General features: G+C 35.7%; 4 protein-coding genes and 1 pseudogene across 8 annotated transcripts in view; 2 read left to right on the top strand and 3 right to left on the bottom strand.

The window, feature by feature from the left end:
* Window positions 1,202-2,988, top strand: LOC104780435 (brefeldin A-inhibited guanine nucleotide-exchange protein 4-like). 3 transcript variants are annotated; one of them, XM_010504933.2, is made up of 4 exons: window positions 1,202-1,793; window positions 2,078-2,152; window positions 2,277-2,442; window positions 2,529-2,988. In XM_010504933.2, exons 2-4 carry the CDS (start codon window positions 2,133-2,135, stop codon window positions 2,955-2,957), a joined length of 615 nt encoding a protein of 204 aa, XP_010503235.1. In that variant the 5' UTR covers window positions 1,202-1,793; window positions 2,078-2,132; the 3' UTR covers window positions 2,958-2,988. The 3 variants fall into 3 exon arrangements, 2 of the variants coding, with proteins under 2 accessions (XP_010503235.1, XP_010503238.1); XM_010504936.2 differs by lacking the exon at window positions 2,078-2,152 and having other exon boundaries at window positions 1,204-1,793; window positions 2,219-2,442; XR_766743.2 differs by having other exon boundaries at window positions 1,215-1,793; window positions 2,078-2,442; window positions 2,526-2,988.
* LOC104780434 (nudix hydrolase 9) lies at window positions 3,833-5,792 on the bottom strand. Of its 3 annotated transcripts, none has more exons than XM_010504931.2 (9): window positions 5,656-5,792; window positions 5,482-5,556; window positions 5,310-5,366; window positions 5,133-5,230; window positions 4,955-5,013; window positions 4,715-4,863; window positions 4,485-4,628; window positions 4,242-4,400; window positions 3,833-4,144 (listed from the first exon to the last, which is right to left on the bottom strand). In XM_010504931.2, the coding sequence occupies exons 1-9, from the start codon at window positions 5,740-5,742 to the stop codon at window positions 4,013-4,015; spliced, it is 960 nt and encodes a 319-aa protein (XP_010503233.1). In that variant the 5' UTR covers window positions 5,743-5,792; the 3' UTR covers window positions 3,833-4,012. The 3 variants fall into 3 exon arrangements, with proteins under 3 accessions (XP_010503233.1, XP_010503234.1, XP_019099843.1); XM_010504932.2 differs by having other exon boundaries at window positions 5,133-5,224; XM_019244298.1 differs by having other exon boundaries at window positions 5,133-5,205; window positions 5,656-5,778.
* Window positions 12,814-13,842, top strand: LOC104783822. Its single transcript, XM_010508925.1, has 2 exons — window positions 12,814-13,528; window positions 13,814-13,842. Exons 1-2 carry the CDS (start codon window positions 12,814-12,816, stop codon window positions 13,840-13,842), a joined length of 744 nt encoding a protein of 247 aa, XP_010507227.1.
* LOC104780433 lies at window positions 15,620-18,012 on the bottom strand (annotated as a pseudogene).
* LOC104783821 overlaps window positions 19,977-20,095 on the bottom strand; it is a 3,120-nt gene continuing 3,001 nt past the window's right edge. Inside the window, exon 7 of the mRNA XM_010508924.1 lies at window positions 19,977-20,059. Within this exon, the coding sequence (XP_010507226.1) occupies window positions 19,977-20,059 (83 nt within the window). The remainder of the gene's footprint in view (window positions 20,060-20,095) is intronic.

The raw sequence follows: 20,095 nt of genomic DNA, 5'->3' as shown, positions 1-20,095 counted from the left end.
ATTGAATAATAAGATCCCATTCAAGAGGGGGTGCCATGGATAATAGCTTTGAGACTATTTGGGTCCAAATTTCCGCTGAATAGGAGCATTGGAAGAATAGATGATCCCTAGTCTCTTCCTCAGTCCCACAGAGTAGGCAAGTTTGTTCTACATCGTATCCCCACCTCTTCATTCTGTCTAAGGTTGGGTTCCGATTTAGAATAAACAGCCATACTGTAAGAGCATGCTTGGGAATTCTCGCTTTATGCGAGACTAGAGATGACCAAGGTACCAAAGGCTTACGCTCCCTGATTGAATTCCAAACATTACGAGAGGAGAAAGATTTCTGGATCTGCCCATCGATCAACCAGACAGTAATATCACTTACGGATGAAGTACGGATGGTAGTGATAAACGCATACAAAAGGATTTGTTTCTCTGACCTAGCAGCATTTAGGTTCCATCCAGATGGTGTAATTAACTCCTGAACTGTTGAGAACAGAGGAATTCCTAGTCGTGTTGGCCCAGATGAGCCAAAGTACTTAACCAGAATACCAAACGGTGTCCATGGATCCCACCAGAAAAAAGTATCATGTCCATTACCGATGTTAATCCTGAAGAAAGACAAAGCTTTTGGGCGTAGCTTAAGAAGTTGGCGAAACATCCAAGAAAACCTGTTATTTTTCTCGTATAGAAAACAAATGATTCAAAATAATGTTTTTTTTTAGTGTATAATGTGTAAAATTATGTTTTAAAATCTTGAAAAGGCAAATCCATAAGATTTTAGTCACATAATCTACCAATGCTACTAAGAAAAGTGGCTTCTTTCATAATTAACTCGTCCATATAGTGAGACAATCAAGGTTCCACTTTATGTTTTTTTTTTTTTTAGATTTTAGTTCCACTTTATGGTTTTTTTCATAATTAACTCGTCCATAAATGACGTTTTTGTCCTTCCACCAAAATCAGCTATATCATTTGTACCAAAACAAAAAATAATGAAAATCCAAATCAGATGTCTGAAATTATGTCCTACTAATTATAATATTCATATTTACACAACATTTATTCCTTTACAGCATACACTATGAGATATGACACCCATGAAACATCTCTCACAGTTTCGTGTCTTTCGAAATCTGTTTTGACTTGTGTATTAACTCTTTTGCAGGAGCTTAGGTTATCCCCAATAAGGGGTTTTAAGAGGGATTGTTATGTGAAAAAGGGGGAAAAAAAAATAAAAAAAAAGGAAAAAACATAAGAGGTCCTCTTATATAGTAGACTCAATTTACTTATAAGAGACTCTAGGTGTCACCAATTGGTTGGGCAAACCGATTTACAGAGAAAAAAAAAAATTGATTGTCGATTGATTTTCTTTCTTCCTCTTCCTTTCCCTCTCCCGAAAGTCTCTCTCTCTCAAACTCGCGAATCTCTCAATCGGAGGAAATGTAATCAAAGAGATGGAATCAGTGGAGAATCGAATCAGAGGAGATTTGGAATTCGGATTATTCTTCTTCTTCCTCCTCCTCCTTCGTATTTTCATTTTTTCCCCTCTCTTTCTCACCGGAGAATATGAGGTGGGAAAGGGTCCGACAAGAACAATAACAATAACAAGTGGGTCTCGGTCTATTCCGGTCCTGGTAAGAAGTGGGGGCACACCCATTAAAGGAGGTAGATTTTTCTACGTTTTCGGTGGCTATGGCAGAGATAATTGCCAAGTCAATCAGGTCCACGTTTTCGACGCTGGGCAGGAGAAACTGAGCCTCGTGTTGTTTTCCGCAATATCGTGCAAAGGCCTCTACACAAATCTACAGGTTTCTTGATTTACGTCTACTTTCCCACTATTATCTGTGTTTAGTGTTTGTATGCCTCTTAATTGCTTCCTTTACTGGATCGATGCTGCTAGAGTTAGCCAATGGAGTCTAAAAATATGTTTCAAAGTAGTAGAGCTGAGCTGCTTGAAGTTTTTTGGCTGTGCTTTAGAGAGATATATATGACTATGCTTTAATCTTTCTCTGCTTAAAACTTGCTATGCTTCTAAATGCTTATCTAGATGTTTATCTCTATGTGTAATGATTTGGTCTTCTCTCCGGTACAGGTGAAACTGTTACTATTGTTGGCGACCTGGATCTTGTATTGATGAAGTACTTTGAATGCACTCGCTCAGGACCAGGTTCGCCTTTTGACAGCAATGTTGTTATGTGATTGGTTCTTATCAGACTTGTTGTTGTGCTGCTAGAGAAAACATTCGTTTAGGATTTTGTTGAAGCAATAAGATTCTTTCTACGCGGCTTTAGGCTACCTGGAGAAGCTCAAAACATCGATCGAATCATGGAGAAGTTTGCAGAACACTACTGGAAATGCAACCCTCGTTCTTTTACAAGTGCAGACACTGCTTATGTTCTTGCATACTCTGTGATTATGCTAAACACAAATGCACACAACAACATGGTTAAGGATAAGGTATGTTTTCTTTTCCTTGTAACTAACGTATGAGACCATAACAAGTGTAACGTCTGCTCATTCCTCTGTTTCTGAGACTGCAGTAGATACATAGAAATGGTATGGTTATGCAGATGACGAAAGCTGATTTCATCTGCAACAATCGAGGAATAGATGATGGGAAAGACTTACCTGAGGAGTATTTAGGCTCTCTATATGATCGAGTTGTGAAAGAAGAAATCAAGATGAACTCTGATACTTTAGCTCCACAAAACAAACAAGTGAATGGCTTGAACAAACTGTTGGGCTTAGACGGCATCCTCAATCTGGTTTCTTGGATGCAACCAGATGAGAAACCTCATGGTGCCAATGGACGTCTTATAAGGGATATTCAAGAACAGTTCCCAGCTAACTTCTCTTTGCTTACAAGGCTTCAGATATGCGGTTCACGTCACTGCAGTTTATGGGAAAAGTGTTCCCAAACTAGTTACTCCAGAGCAGATCAAAAGTTTCATTGCAAATTTGAATCTACTTGATCAAACATTCAAAAAAAAAAAAAAAAAAAAAGAAAAAAATATTAAGAGACTCACCAAATAAGAACCCACCATTGGGGTGAAATCTTTTAATTAACAATCACAAAGTTCTTAATCTACTCAAAACACAAAATCTATTAATAAACAATCTTAAGAGGCCCTAAAATATATCTCCCATTGGGGTTGCCCGATTAAGTGTTGGCATAGCCGCATAAGCGAGCAAGGAGTTCGAAACAGATCTCTTTTGCAGTTCATAGTTCATGTGTGAATCTTAAAGATTTGTGTTCAGCTTTCTAGATCACAAAAACAACAAACTGATTCACAATCTAAAGCATAATACCTTCGTCAAAGAACACAATGCAAGCCAGCTACAAATAGCGATGTAACGGAGTTACGGAGTGATATACAAGGCTGTCCGGTCGCAAAAATATAAACTAAACCCTAAGGATTACAAGACGGGTGAACCCAATGGATGAGATTTCAGACGCAACCCTATGAAATGCTAAGTTGAATAATAATGATGTCGAACAAGGAGGATCACTGTACCCTAAAGAAAACTACAATGTTTAACCCAAGGGATAGCAAGTATGTCTGAAGCATTAAAAGTGAAAACTAAGCACTAAAGACTGCAAAACTTGAGAACCCAATGGGTGAGATATATAAGAGGCAAGCTACTGAAAGCGAATGGAGTAAATTCAATAACGCGAAAAACTAAATTGCTTAGATGCAAAAAAAAACTAAAATATCGTCTATAAATTCAATAATGATGGTTTGCATGAGATTTTTTATGCTTTCATATCTGTGGTACATTCTATAGAACCTTTACCAGTTATGTTTGTAATAAAAGTTAAATGCTAGAATCTAGTGTGTTACACATGTGAACAAATGAACCTTTTTAACTTTAGAGATTTCGATGTCAGAATTACATGATATACATATACTCAGCGCCATGGATTTCAAAAAAAAATTATTGTGCTAATCATAAAATTTACTTGAAATTCAAGTAATAACATAAACACAAAAGAACCAATGATCTACCACACAACTAATTGTAAGATTTAAGTATCGTCCTCTTTGGCTGATACAGACGTTTCCTTTATGTTCTTGAGACGTTGAAGCATCAGTTCGTAGAGAGCGTATCCACCATGATGGCAACCCGGCATTCTCGATGTCATCATCTTCAGCTCATCCTGATCAATTATTTAAAAGCGAAACTAGAGTTATTCGTTACCGGATCACAACATTGAGAGACCAAACCTTGATGGATTACAGGATTAGAGAACTAACCAATGAGACAGTGTGGAGCTGTGTTGACTCGAATCCATCTTCAGCGCTAGAGTATAATCTTGGAATGTCATCTGAATGATGACTACACTTGACGAAGAAAAACATAGCTGGTCTTACATTCAACTCCCTACGAGATATTCCGATGAACAGAGGAGGGCTCTGTAATAAAAAATATACAAAGATCGATCAGTTATCTCTTGGGATTCCCCAAGTGAGACACCAAAAGAAATCCTTCTGGCTTACAAGTGATGATGCTGGTATTCCAGTTTCTTCAACAACTTCACAGATAATGCTGTCAAACATTTCTTGAGTCACCTTCTTGTTTAAGAGCTCGCCGGTTTGAACATTATTTTCAAGCTGGTGGTAATCAATACCTACTGCTGTTGGCTACAATGTTCAAAATTGATCAACCAAAAGAGTTAGAAACAGAGACAAAATGCTTTATGTAAATACAAGATGCTTCATGTGAATACCTCTGGATGGCCCCCAGGGAATACATAATGACCTGGAAACTCCCCAACATTATTACTCCGGCGTAACACAATAATCTTCTTGTCAGAAGTTTCGATAACTGCTCCATTACCCAATGGACTTGAGGTATGCCTACATCTTATTGAGTCATCTGTGAGAGAACAAAACTCTTAACTATAAAGAAACCTGATCAAAAGCTCTCCAGTTCCCCCAAACACAAAACTAGAGACAATGATATATACCTTGTGATGTAACAAGGAACTTCTCCCACAGAGAACTCAAATTAGTTCCTACAAAAGTCCTTGGTAAAACCATGTCCATGATTTAACAATTCTCTCCACAAAACCATAACAATGCACATTACCAGAAGAAATCGATAATCCTATGCAAACACTGAAGAAGAGAGATAAAATGAGAAACCTGTAATCAGTCAAGCCAAGGCGAAGACAAACGTGTTGCACTTCATTGGTACCACCACTACCACCATCACCATCTAAACTATATGATCCATACTGAAACTTTATAGACATCATAATGAAGTAACTGATTTGATTAGTGACTAAGTAGTAACAGAACAGCTTCAAAGATCATACATACCCTGAACTTTTGGCCATTGAACAATGATGAATTGCCCTGTGCTCTCTTCTCCCAAACCTAACATTAATTACCAAAATCGAAGCATTTTCAATCACGCCATGAAAAAAAAAAGTATGATCTAACACGAGTAGTGACTAAGAAATTGCAATCGAGATTTCGTTCGAGTTCTCACCTGAGAAATAGAATCTTCGAGATCGGGATCGGGATGAGGAACCCGATCGTGCGATTTCGAGAAATCCACCGAGACCTTTAGTACCATTGAAACAACACAATCAGATGATTACATATAAATTCGATTAATAGAGAAGAAAAAAAAAAAAAAAAAGGGATTGAAGAGAAAAATAACCTGAGATGGAGAGATTCCAAAAGGACATGAGAGAAGAATTTGATATTGTGAACCTTCAGGATTCATCTCTTCTGCTAGTTTCGCCATGGAAGAAGAGAAGCTCGAACACAGAAAAGAGAACGACAAATGAGAAAAAAAAACCACTAAATGGGCCGAAGGCCTAAAAGAAATCATTATATATTTGGGTTCACCTGACTTATTCATATAATTATATATAAAGCGTGTCATATTAATTTTTATTTGTCAATCCAAACCGATATATAATCTCTTTTAATTAGAAAATTTAATTCTTATTTGTCAATTTAAACTAACATACAATTATTTTTAATTGTAATATTTAAATTCGAATTTTTATTTGTCAATCCAAGCCGATATGTAATATATTTTACTTGTAAAATCTAAACTTTGATTCTCATTTGTTAAGCTAAACCGACATGTAATATCTTTAAATTATAAAATTTAAATCCTATTGTAAACCTAAACCGATATTTAACCTTGTAAATTAAAATTCAATAATATTATTAGTCTTTTAGAAATATAAAAGATATCAATTTTTTCTTCTTTTATTAGGTGGCATAATTTGATTAGTTGAAAAAAGAGGAGGTGAATGAAGGGTTTACCCAACTAAATGATATTTACATTTCTCTCTTTTCAGTTTGAATGATTACTTATCCCCTATTTAATAAAACGGAAGTACACAACATAATTTTTTGTAGACTTTATATTTTTAATAAATGGTTACAAATAGGTTATAGATAGGTTATAGATTAATTTATATATTAATCGGTTACACCTAAATATTGGGTCAATCTTAATTGGGGATATTCCAAATTGATAATTAATATATTAATGGTAACAAATAAAATCATGGATATTCCAAACTGTATTTTCGGAAGATTTTAGTTCTATATCAAGTTGTTTCCAAAGATCTTTAAACACAATATCTCAAATTTATTTTCCACAGATTTTACTGATAAACTACAACGTTTAATAAAAATTAGGATCCGTGCTAGAGCACGAACTGAAATTTTTTTTATTTATATTATAATTTTAAGACTTACATATTCTAGAACGAGTTAAATTTTTATATACTCTAGCACGCAAGCTGCTGGACACAATCTAGCACGGGTTAATAATTTTATATACTCTAGCATGGGTTAAAATTAACAATATAAGACTTACATTATACATTTACATTCTATGAATGATATTTACCATAGAAATTGTTTGCATGAATTGCATCCAAATAATATTATAAATAATTACATATATAACATTTTGAAAATAATGAAATGTATTTCAACCCGTGCTACAGCACGGTTCCAAATCTAGTATTACTCAAAATGGAGATACAGTAATCAATGTATCTATATGACTTAAATAAATTAACTTTCCAAAATAATTTTTTTGTCAAATTTATCATTTAATAAAGTACCAAACTCTTTTCTATTATACACCAAAACAAAAATCTCAACTACCATCCATACAGTCATTTAAATCAAATTCAAAATGAAACTAGAATTTACCAAAATGATAATTTTTTTGTTTTTCCTAATGTTGGCAATGATTAGCCGATCATCGAAAGTAGCAGCACCTCCTCCGCTGTATGTTAATTATTGTTTGGCAAAGTGGATAGACCAAGTGCCAGGTTGTTACACTCGGTTGAGATTTTATGAAGGCACCAAAGATATTAGATTTTTAAATCTACGGTGTTGCAAAGCAGTATACGCAACACTTCCTGGTTTTTGCTTTTTGAAAATCAAGCCTCACCTAAGTGTACAAATGACTGTTTTCAAATCGGCTTGTAAGGATGTTCATTCAGCTGCAAGCTCATATTAATGAATTTTATGTATCTTTAAATGATTTGAAATACAATTATGCTATTTTGAATTTTACTGCATCATCGTCATTCAAAACCAGTGTTTTCACGACCCGGACCGGACGGTCAGACAAGTTGACCCACGACCCGTACAATTCTTCGATCTGAATTTTCTGCTTATAACCGGAAATTATAAATCTGGAAAAGCCCAAAAAAACTCGCTATAAACCCGCAATCCGGTGAATCAGTTGGACTGATCGGGTCAAGGTTCAAGAAAATCTCTATGATTTCAATGATTTTTGAGTAAATATAGGGTTTCATAATTTAGTTATTCTTTGAACCTCTTAACTTTTTATTCCTCTCCAACAAGGACACACCTCTTGTTGCTTCACTTCATCTCCTTTGATCTGGGAGGTCAATTTATTTAATTTTTATGTTTATGTGTCACTTCTGATAATCTAGCCTGGCTTAAATATAGAAATGGTTTTCTTGAGAAGTGGTTGTATTAATGTTAATTCAGCTACAATCCCATATTAATTATTTTTATGTATTTTTATATATGAAATAAAATTATGCTTTTTAAATTTTTCTTGAATCGTCATCATTCAATATATATATCCTTTCATTTGCTCTCGTTCATTGAATGTGTCAAATGTCTTCTTCTTTGTTTGAAGTCTCATATTATTAAACTTGTTCCTTTTGGCAACGAGATTTTTCTTTTGTTTTGAGAAAACGTTAAACCAAAACACATAACTTGACTGATTTAGTGAAAAATTTGGTACGTATAAAACTGAAAATCGACACAGAGATCACTTTGAGATCACAAATGGAAATCAACCAAAATCCACCTTTCAAATCGGTGGATAAAAATTTAGGGAGGTCAAATACAAGAAAAAAATATTTATTTGTCATATTGGCTGTTCGAACTCGGGTATGGGTAGCAGAATTTACCATCTTTGCTACTGGAATTTTATGCAATTATATATAAAAGACCTATTTATTTAGTTTATCCAGGTCAAACGACTTTTCTTTTTTCTTAGTAGGTCCGCCATTGTTTCAAATGATTTTCCGAATGATCTTTTGAAACTTTCTCTATCCAAAACATTTTCCTTTATCTCTAATTTTTCCTCTTTGTGTCAATGGCCACAAAAAGTTGTATTATATCTTATTCTACAATAATCTTTTTAGAGACAAATGAAGTGGATGAAGAAATATATATTAAGGAAATAGTATCATATCACCTATGATTACTCTTTTTCATATATTAATCTAATTATATTATTCTATATAGTCCCTTTTATTATGCCATTTGATTATGATTTATACTTATATATAAGTTGTACCGTTTCAATCAATAAAACTATAACAACAGTAATAATACAATCCTATTTTTTTTCTTCTATTTACATGGCATTAGAGCAGGTTTCAATCATGAGTTTTGATCTAACAATCAAACTCATTTTCTTTTAAATTTTTATTCATTGGTCTTTAATTCTTTTTGTTCTCTTTCTATCACAGAAAAAAAAAATAGAAACAAAAAATCACCATATCTTCCTTCATTGTCATCACCAAAACTCAACATCATCTCTCGTCATCCCAATAATGATCAATCATATCCTCCTTCAAATCCCGTTGAAACTCCGACAAAACACCAACGTCTCCATCTAGAGTCTTGAGAGAACTTCATAATTAAGTGTGCTAGAGCTAATGTCATCACCAACGGTGATACTTAGCTGAGTTGCTAAAAGAATGGTAGTAATAAAAATGATTAATTTATTCAAATCACGTAAAGTTTTGTTAGGGCATCTCCATCAGTTATACTGAGTGAGTGTCTCTTTATTTTAAGAAAAATGAAAAATTGAGAAAAATAGGAAAGAGGGTGTGATAGTATCTCTGCATACACCCATTAAGACACTATAAGATCTTTATTTGTCAGATGTTTACTTGTTAATGGTTAACATTTTTAAAGAAATCAATTATATTAAAATATGAATATTATTAAAATTTGACATCCATTTAAAGACATTACCGATGGTAATGCTCTTATAGTCGTTGCTTATTTAGGATGTTTGAGAGCATGATTAGTGGAGATTACTCTTATGGATACTCTCTATATTGGGCCCCAAATACACAGTATTAAACCATTATCCAGTCCAGTTTGGTGAGTATCGTTCCTTCTGATAGCATTTCGAGCAACACCCTGAGTAACGCAACGTGGCGTTTTGCCATTGGTTCGAAGTTAAATATAAAAGTTAATTTTTTTCTTCATTTTTTCTTTCTGAGAAACGCAACCGACTCTCTCTTTCTCTTCTCTGCAGGGTGAAATACAAAGGCGATCAAAGTCGCGATCTTTCCAAATTCCGGGAAAATCCATCGATTCAGACCGAATCCGTTGAATTTCCGGCTAAATATGGAGGTTGATGGCAACCGGAGGCGATGGCTAACCAAAGTCGGTGTAACCCTAAGATGACGACGCTTCGGTGGAGCACGACAAATGACGGCGGAGGTTTCAGATTGGTGGGACAATGACGGCGGAGGTTTCCGGGGGTCTAAAGCGCACGGCGAGGTCCACCGGCTAACGGATCGGAGAGATAAGGTTCGTCTCCTCATCATCGATTTATTGCATGTTTTGCGAATTCAACGGATTGCTAATTCAACCGATTGCTAATTCATTGATTGTTAGAATTGTTAATGTTTTGTGTCGATTTAACTTATTAGGCGTTGATTCTTTGCTTTTGAGATTTTATTGATGTTCCCTTATGTTTGTGTTTGTGTAAGATTAGTAGAGTGTTTGTGTTTGTGTTTGTGTTTAGTGATTGATTTAACTTAGTGTTTATGTTTTTGTTTGTGTTTGTGTAAGATAAGTAGAGTGTTTGTGTTTGTGTTTAGTGTTTATGTTTGATTAGTAGAGTGTTAGTAAAGTGTTTGTGGTTGCGAGAACATGTCTTATATTGTCTTTGAAGGCATTAGTTTGATAAAGTCTTTGATTTGAATCCGGTCCTACTTAACATCTCCCTTATATTGTCATTCAGATCGAACACTTGGATGCCCTGTTTGAAGGACAGTTCTCTCCTCTGGCTGGCTCTGGTCGCCCTTTAAGAAAATGTGGAAAATGCTTGCGTTACATGAAACACATCACAGCAGTCCCACCACGTCTCTTCTGCGGCACATGCGAAGAAGTTTATTATCTTCCTCAAGCGAGCACAGTCAAGGTAGAAGCCTCTCATCACCTAAACTCTTAAGCTGAAACCCGTTTGTGTTTGTGTTTGTGTTAAACCCGTTTGTCTTTTATATTTCATAAAGTGTTTAAGTCTTGATCAATTGTTTGAGTCGAGTCTCATTGATGATTGCTTTTTGTTTGTTGGTTGTATTAAATACGGTTACTACTTGATTAGGGAGATACTTGTCAAGTCAGTCATTGATGAATGCTTCAACATCAAACAATAAGTTTGATGTTGTAGGGTTTGTAGGTTGTTTTAATGTGATAAATGTGTGGTTGTTGTAGTGTAGGTAAGAACTTAAATTTGAAAACCTAATTCCACTTGGTTTAAAAGTAAACTTCACGTTACCAACTAACCTAAACCACTAAATTTTTCTCAACAAACCCTTTTCTTTTTTCATCACTAACGCAATCTATGGATCCACAAACAAGTTTTGTTGATCTTATGAATTCTCAGAAAGACAACAACGGTTTAGATAATCCGATTCTACCAAATGCTTCCTCTTCTCAGCCTGTCCACTTTAACTCTACCTTCTCTTCTTAGTCTATAGACTTTAGTCCTCGATTCTCTTCTCAGCCACTTCACTTTAGCCCGACAACTATATCTGAAGACTGTGTCGAGTTAACTGTTGATGAGAATGAAGAAGACGGAGGAAGTCTAAGTAGAAGGCGGTGGAGTGCAGAGGAGGATATCAACCTCATAAGCGCTTGGTTAAATACAAGCAAGGATCCGATTGTAAGTAATGAGCAGCGGCTTCAAAGTTTCTGGAAGAGGGTTGATGGCTATTACAAAACAAACAATGGCTCATCTGGTTCAATAGCAAGAGGGCCTTCACTGTAAGGCTAGGTGGAACAAGATAAATCACCAAGTCAATAAGTTTGTGGGGTGTTATGCACAAGCGAGTTCAAGGAGAAATAGTGGAGAATCAGAAGATGATGTATTGAGCATGGCGTATGAGCTTTTCAATAACGACATGAAAAAGCCATTTCTGCTAGGACATTGCTGGAGGGAATTGAAGCATGATCATAAATGGATCACGGAGGAGTGTAACCATAAGCGGACTAAACTCGCTTCAGAAGGGTTGCCAGAAGCGAGCAATGATGGAGCTGAGATGAGGCCTCCGGGGGTTAAAGCTGCCAAGAAAAAAGGCAAGAAACCGGCAGTTAGTCCAACTGTGGAAGATGGTTCTGTTGGTAAGTTGGAGAAGATAATAGCAATGAAGGAGAAAGAATAAGCGGCTAGACGAGGCACGACAAGATGCGTTTGCTAGACAGCCTGCTTAACAAGAATGAACTAACACCCGCTGAAATCCTACTTAGAGACAAACTCGTTGATCAAATGTTGACAAAAATTTAGGTTTAACTCTTGTTAGGTTTAACTCTTGTTTGGTTATCTCTTGGTTGTTTAACTCTTGCTTATCTCTTGTTTGTTTAACTCTTGTTTATATCTTGTTGTGATTAACTCTACTTGTCTTCTTCTTTTGTTTCAGGTTTTGGGACAACATATGAAGCTGTCTCGTGAGTTGAAACATGTTGGCGTGTGAAGGGAAGGAAACATGTTGGCGTGTTGTGTTTAAACCCGTGAATGGGTGTTGGTTTTTAGTGTCATTCACGGGTCTGTCTTGTTGTTGTCTTGTTTTAATGTGTCTTTTGTAAGGTCTATATATTTGACAATGTTGTGTACAACTTAAATCCGACTCTTCATTTGCTATATATTCTTCTCATTTCTATTATCTTATCAACCAATTCTTCTTATCATCATATCTTCTTTTCATCATTTCATCTTGTTAAATATTCAAATCCATTTCCATTAATACATACCCATAAACCTTGCAACAAGAAACCATCTCCAATACTATAAGCCTTCCAACAACTCAAATTGTCAAAAATGTCTGATTGGAATTCCGATCAAGAAGTTGATGAAATTGTAGAGGAGGAAGTTGATAGTATAGTGGAGGAGATCCAAAACAACTAAATTCACCTGGAAATACCACCTGCTCCAATAATCCGAAGAGTGCACATTAATAGAGACCGCAAAGAAGGCCACACTCGGTTGTGGAATGATGATTTTAGTGAGAATCCGACTTACACACAAGCTATGTTTCGTCGTCGCTTTAGAATGAACAAACCATTGTTCATTCGTATTGTTACTACTATTGAGAATGGAGTCTCATACTTCAGACAAAGGCGAGATGCTACTGGAAGGCTCGGTCTTTCGGCACTTCAAAAATGTACGTCGGCTATTCGTATGATGGCGTACGAATGTTCGGCAGATGCAACGGATGAATATTTACGACTCGCTGAAACAACCGCCCACAAATGCCTTCTACATTTTGTTGAGGGAGTTATAAATCTGTTTGGCGACGAATATCTCAGAAGACCAACAGCGGAAGACCTCCAACGATTACTGAATATTGGAGAACATCGCGGTTTCCCCGGAATGGTAGGGAGCATAGATTGTATGCATTGGGAGTGGAAGAATTGTCCTACTGCATGGAAAGGACAATATTCACGTGGATCGGGTAAACCGACAATCGTACTAGAGGCTGTGGCATCACAAGATTTATGGATTTGGCACGCATTTTTTGGACCACCAGGTTCGTTAAATGATATCAATGTCTTGTACCGCTCTCCGGTGTTTGATGATATCCTAGAGGGCCGAGCTCCGAGAGTTACATATGTTGTCAATGGACGGCAATACAAAATGGCGTACTACCTCACTGACGGTATCTATCCCAAATGGGCAACTTTCATCCAATCCATTACACTTCCACGTGGTCGAAAAGCAAAAATCTTTGCTCAATGGCAAGAAGGATGTCGTAAAGATGTAGAGCGTGCATTTGGAGTCTTGCAAGCTCGATTTGCAATCGTGTCCGCACTTTTTTGGGATAAAGGAAAAATAGGAAAAATAATGAGAGCATCTATCATCCTGCATAACATGATAGTGGAAGACGAACGACATGATTACAATTTCTACAATCCAATGGAATTCCATCACGGAGAAAGAAGCGGAAGTTCTCATGTCGATTTATCATATTCTACAAATATACCAACAAATCTATATAATAGGATGGGCATTCGAAATGAGGTTCATGATACACAAATGCATGATTTTTTAGAAAAAGACTTGATTGAGCATATCTGGTAAAAATTTGTTGCAACCGCACAATAAATCTTATTTCAAATTCTGCATAATATGTTTAATAATTCGAATTTTATAAAATATGTTTAGTATTCCGAATTTTGTAAAATATGTTTAATATTCTAAAGTTTGTAAAATATTGTTTTCTATTTTATGTAATATAAAATATTTAAATAATTGTTTTGTCATTTTAGATAATTTAATTTAATAATTAATCAACATAAATTAAAAAATTATTATTTAAATCCTTGAGCAACTTTTTTTTGGGTTCCTTAATAATAGGGTGATTTAGTTACTTTATTTAATTTAGTATTATTTATATTATTAATTATTATGAGAGTAACTATGGTAGGTTACTCCACTAATGAATGGTCTTAGATACATTAAGCGTCGAGTATGTGTCAAGACCTGATTGGTTAGGAGATAAAAAAAGAAAAACATATTGTCTCTCGGTTCTATCGTCTCTCATCTCTTTCTCTTCTCTTCTCTTCTCTTTCTCTCTCTCTCTTTCTCGCAAATCACTGTGAATGAAGGGTGAAAGGTCTGGATGCCGTCGAATTTAGATGAGAAACCATGGAAAAATTGTCTTCAACCGGCTGTATCTTCACCTCCACCCACAGTAGCTCCATGGGCGAGTTCGGGTTCATCAAAACAGAAGCATATGGGTTCATTATATCATAGATTCAAGTGGTCAAATCTTTGATTGTTTGGTTCAATGATGTTTGGGTTTGTTTATCTTGGTAAGAATCTCTCTGATTTCAATTGTAGATTGTCATGCATTAGGTTTAATTGATGTGAGAATAACCCAAATTAAGATCTACCATTGGAAGCATACAATTTTACAGTTTCTTAAAAAGAAACTTAACCAAACAATTTCTAAAATTTAATATTGAACTTATTCTAGCCCCACTTAACCAACTTCTTTTAGCTCTCCCCATTGAGGATGCCCTAACAATCATCAGTTTTAATCTAACAATCAAACTCATTTTATTTTAAAATTTTATTCAGTTGTCTTCTTAGTTATGTTTGTTCTCTTTCTATCACAAAAAAAAAAAGAAACAGAAAAAAAAACAAATCACAACGTCTTCCTTCACTGTCATCACTCATCACCAAAACTCAACGTCATCTCTCGCCATTCAAAGTCTCATGCCAAAAACCAACTACACTAACGTGCATGACTAAGTAGTCTTCTCAAGCGATCAGGGGGAGATAGATAGAGCTCAAGTAACTGAATCTTACTCTTTTGCAACTTAACTATATTTACAAAAGCAAAGAAGTTGAATTGGTTAACAAACGTAAAAAGAAAACTATACATATCATAATGGAACAAAGTTTGAAGGAAAGAAAACTAGGAAACATAAGCTTATTGGACAGCTTAACAATCTATGTCCAAGTTTATAAATATACATCAAATTTAAGTAGCTGCTTTGATTACTGACAAATAGAAAACAACTTCAAAGACAATGTAATTAAATGCAAAGAAACATAATGAAAAATCTCAAACATAACTTAATCGTCTGGCCGTTTGGCAAATATATGCATCATTTCATACCCTGAATTTTTTGGAGAACAATGATATGAATTGGGCTGTGTTCTCTGCTTCAGAACCTAAAAAAGCCAAAAGCCAAAAGTCATCATCAAAAGCACGCACTACACTAGAGATCACAGAGTGAGAATCAAATTACGCAATGAAAAGGTTGTGTTAAAAGATTTTTTGGTAAAATTTCACAAGTTGTTTCACAAGTCATGATTATATGCATCCCCACAAATCTTGGATGTCATATCCTTTTTTTTTTTTTTTTTGAGCAAAGAATGTCATATCCAAAAATCGAATATTTGTTTGGTATAAAAGCGAATAAAGTCCACTTTACATTATTGCAAGGAAAAAAAAAGTGGATAAAAACCACAACTTTATGATTAGGCACAGCTAATCACGTAGGGTAAAAACCTAAAAATAGTAATCAATCACTCCACTACAACAACAAACCTCATGCAAAAATAAAGATTTCTAAAATGAAATAAAAAGATAACAATTTACAAAAGTAATTATCACAAAATCAAAAGTTCTCCAAACGGTTGTTCATGATATCATTTTGATGAAACACTTACTGAGTCCTTGCCTCCTTGGTCACAAAGTAAAGATCCGAGAGATAATTTCCCAAATCATCAGGGGTATATCTAACAATTAACTCACTAAACATCTCTTTGTCCTTAAACAAACCAACCCGGTTATAGAGCTCAGCATAAACCGGAATAATCTTCCGAGACAACCCGATTTTAATCTTATCCCTGAGTTTCGAATCCGGTACAACCCACGAAATTTGTCTCCGGTACGCCAATTCAGACTCAATGTTAAAACTCACTAAATGACCACTTGCTTCCTCCGATGACATCTCCGCCGTCGGATCCCCCGGGAGTGACGTCAACACTTTCCCCCACGCAAGCTTCTTAAACTTTACAAATAAACTGTTTCACCTTAGCCTCATGACTCGCCACCCACTCAACACCGAGGAGAAGCTTCAGTTTCGAAGCTCGAACCTTAACGACAACGTAGTTGAGGTTGTTAACGAGGAAGAGATAAGACAAAGAAATATCCTTAAACGGCTGAGCCTTGCCGTCTATTTTACATAGAGTAAGAAGAATCACCCAAGCCATGCGTACGGAGACCGGAGAAGAATACACATCCTCCGGTTTAGCTTCATAACCTCTGCCGCAAGGAAACAGAGTTTTAGGCAACGGAGATGATACACTAATTTTCCAGTTCTCGAAAATCACAGCTATGGAGTCACTGTAATCAGCGAGGAAGGTGAGATAATTCATAACGTAGCGTGTAAGCGGGTGTATCCCACCGCCGTTTACTGGTTTCTTGGATGATTCTTTCTCAATCGCCGTTTCGAAGTCTGACATCATTGATCTAACGGCTTCGCTGAGCTTCGTGAGGGATCCAGTGACCTGAGATATGATGACGGAGTTTGAATTGAAGGTAAAGATCGATTCGATGTCTGAAGATAGATTGGTTAGGGTTTCGTACATATCAAGAATGCGAAACATTTTCTCAGACGTTAGTTTCTTGAATTTTCCTACATTTTCAGGGAAAACAAACAAGGTCAAAGCACCTTCTTGAGTGATATCAGTGAAAGAGGACTCCGAGATGGAGGAGTTAGAGAAAACGTGTTCAGCAAGAATCTTTTCGCCGTGAAACAGAGACCGAACCGCTAGTTTCACTCCCCGGAGCCATGGCTTGACCTTTGTTTCAAGAACCTCCCAGTTCAGTTTTTGTATCTGACGTAGAGTCAACCTCTCCACTCCCAAACTGTGTAGCGTCTCATCTACAATAGATTTACGTACGGATTTGTAAACCCTAACGCATTCCTTGACGTGTCCTGTTGAAATCATACACTCAGCGATAATTTTTAGATCATCCATCGCGTTAGGGTCTCCTCCGGAGAATCTATGCCCGTCGGCGAAGTAACCTTCGTTGGTGCCATTGGAATCAGAAACAGTACTCGGAGTAGAAACGCTGAACCTTGATGAGTTCCATGAACGAATAGAGACGCATTCAGAATCTAGATACTCTCTATTCTCCTTTAATACGCGGAGGAACTCTGATTCGAGAAGCTTCACCGCCGTCTTCATCACGTTTTGTCCACGGTTAAGATTTATTGACTCCGGTGTAACGGAAACTAGACGGTGCATTGAGTTATGCAAGTTCTTTACGGCTCGTACGAACTGCTCTGCTTCTTGGTGGCTACTTGAGGAGAAGAGAAACTGATCAGTGGACTCTGGCGAAGTCCATTTGGTTATTAGAGACTGGACTTCGATCTCGTACTCCTCCATTTCTGAGTCTGCGAGTGTGTGGTGGGGCTTTTGTTTCGCCGGTGGAGGAGGAGACGATGATCGGAATAAATGTTTTCCCATTTCTCTTTCCTAATCAGTGAAGACACTTTTGATTTAACTGAAGAAGATAAGGTGAGAGGAAGATTACAAAATATGTATAGACAAGCTAAGATATCAGGGATATCATATAAAATGAAATGTATATGTTACTATACATGTGGAATGATGGGTTTCTTCATTATTGGGTAAAATGGGGCATTTCAGAAACAAAAGCTCCTTGAATCCTTTTTTGAGTAGTGGAGTGTGACCAAGTACAACTAGATTTTATATTTCTTTAACGTCAACTATTGTATTACAAATTACAAATTCGCACGTGTAAAGTGTTTATAGTTAGCTGTTTTATTCTTTCTTTTTCATTTATAAAAAAAGAAAAGGAAAATTAGAGTGATTCAAACATTGCACTTAAGTACTTAACAAATCACGGACCACACTTGTAAAGTGAAGTCGTTCACAATCACAAGGTTGTTGTCGTGTAGGTAAGTCAAGGGGACCGGTAAGTAGTAAGTATATAGCAAGTTGACAACGGCATCATCTTTAACCAACTCTCTCTTAAAAGATACACATCCATGTTTTCACAACCAACATGTCTTTTAAAACATATGAGAGAACTAGAGTTTCAACAGTTTTGAATTTTAAAAGTTCATTTTCAGTGAATTACACCATTTTGAAGTTACCAAGTAGATTCTTTGTGAGTATATATCGTTGTTTCTGTACATTTTTGAAAAAAAATACAAAAATAATTCGTACATTTTTGTTGTAAGCTGAAGCTCACTGATCAATGTACTTTTGATCTTGGATTGTGGTCATTAGAAACTTGTAATTTCTAAGTTCTTACAATTGGAGTAGATCCACAAATTGTAACTGATCTAGTGTTTTGATCAAGTCGAAATGTAACTGAAAATTGATTGTAGAATGAAAACACCTTAAAAATATTAAAATTCAACCATAATGGTCCCGAACAGGAGCTGGTGGATTTAGTCGGCGGACTTACACCTCCGATCTATAGAAATTGGAATTCTTCAACTAAAACTCCTGTTTCATCACTTTCAAATTTCACCAAATAAAGAACACAAATTAAGTATCTCGTTTAATTAATTTATTTGACCCATCGATGATTTATTTTATATCATCAAATAATATATATTGCATAACTGATCGTAAATACTAGTCTTTCTACACTATTATTTGAATACAATTGTAGAAAAGTTAGTTTAATGGTGTAAAATTAAAGAAAACCCTATTATATATCTATAATGTGTATTTACTATAATGTAACATAAGCAATCCTATAATTTATATTTTGTATATATTAATCCAGAATTTTACGGTGTTGTATTGTACCTACGAGATTATCATCTGATTATGTTGGACGTTTGTACGACGGCTCTCGATTGATCCGACGTCATTTAGTTACTGGTTAAAGGGACGGTGTAACCTAACGAAAGGTCAGTTTCCAATGGGGTGCTGGCAGATGACGGAACAGGGTCGAAGTCGATTAGGAAACGGCCGGAAGTAACGGAAGTGAGGAGCAGAGTTAATAAGAGAAGTGAGAGTGGTTGCAAAATCCTTTTGAGAGAAGTCATTTCTATATCTGATTAAAATTCGTGAGCCATATAATATATAGATACGGAAGGAAAAATGTTTATTAATGCGTGCACATGATGAACGATATAATATGTATGTCTGGTTAGGATTTATGTAGTTGTTGAGAAATTTTGGTGAGGGGAGTGGATCAAATGTGTGCATACTCTATACAATATTCTAAATTCTAAAGTATAATAAATATACAAAGACAGGTGATAGACATACATTTATGACAATTTTGATTTTTTTTGTAATGATAATATGACTAACGAAAAAGAGAAAAGATATACACATTTTAGTCTGTTTCTTTTTTTCCCGGTTGTGTAACATTAATTTGTACATGAAGTATTTACTTTGTCGAATATACATTTTTTAAAAGGGAACTTATTCATTAAGAGTTAAACAATGAAGTTCCTGTCCAACAGTCACCTTAATTGAAATTTTTTTGTAGTAGTCTTATTATATGTACAGTATTACCATTTAGAAACAAGGATAACCACCCAATGTGGAAATGAGTTTCAAAACTCTTTATTGTTTTGGACACACATGGAGTATAAACAAAAGAGTACTTTTTTATTTTGGTAAAAAGAAGAGTAGATTGTGGGGAAAGATTTCTAGAAACCTTTCTTATTTTGGACATAAAAACAAAAGAGTGGTAGCTACGGGTCTCGCATCACATGGCTCCGGCGATCCACTAATGATAAAACGTCTCGAGCAGGTTCAAGAGATCTCCGGTTTGAGCCTTCCACGAAAGACATTGTTAAGAAAATACACAAAA

The sequence above is a fragment of the Camelina sativa genome, chromosome 4 (genome assembly GCF_000633955.1).
Source record: "Camelina sativa cultivar DH55 chromosome 4, Cs, whole genome shotgun sequence".
Classification (NCBI taxonomy): domain Eukaryota; kingdom Viridiplantae; phylum Streptophyta; class Magnoliopsida; order Brassicales; family Brassicaceae; genus Camelina; species Camelina sativa.
Note: the sequence above shows the minus strand (reverse complement) of the source record. Positions and strands in the feature narration are given on the sequence as shown.

Bases quoted from the DNA above. Each gene is read 5' to 3' on its own strand.
- LOC104780435 (XM_010504933.2), top strand. From the start codon at position 2,133: ATGCACTCGCTCAGGACCAG. The intron at 2,153-2,276 runs GTTCGCCTTTTG...ACGCGGCTTTAG, and splicing joins ATGCACTCGCTCAGGACCAG to GCTACCTGGAGAAGCTCAAA. The intron at 2,443-2,528 runs GTATGTTTTCTT...AGACTGCAGTAG, and splicing joins ACAACATGGTTAAGGATAAG to ATACATAGAAATGGTATGGT.
- LOC104780434 (XM_010504931.2), bottom strand. From the start codon at position 5,742: ATGGCGAAACTAGCAGAAGAGATGAATCCTGAAGGTTCACAATATCAA. The intron at 5,557-5,655 runs GTTATTTTTCTC...ATGGTACTAAAG, and splicing joins TTGGAATCTCTCCATCTCAG to GTCTCGGTGGATTTCTCGAA. The intron at 4,145-4,241 runs GTTAGTTCTCTA...ATAATTGATCAG, and splicing joins AGCTCCACACTGTCTCATTG to GATGAGCTGAAGATGATGAC.
- LOC104783822 (XM_010508925.1), top strand. From the start codon at position 12,814: ATGAACAAACCATTGTTCATTCGTATTGTTACTACTATTGAGAATGGA. The intron at 13,529-13,813 runs GTGCATTTGGAG...ATGATTTTTTAG, and splicing joins ATGTCGTAAAGATGTAGAGC to AAAAAGACTTGATTGAGCAT.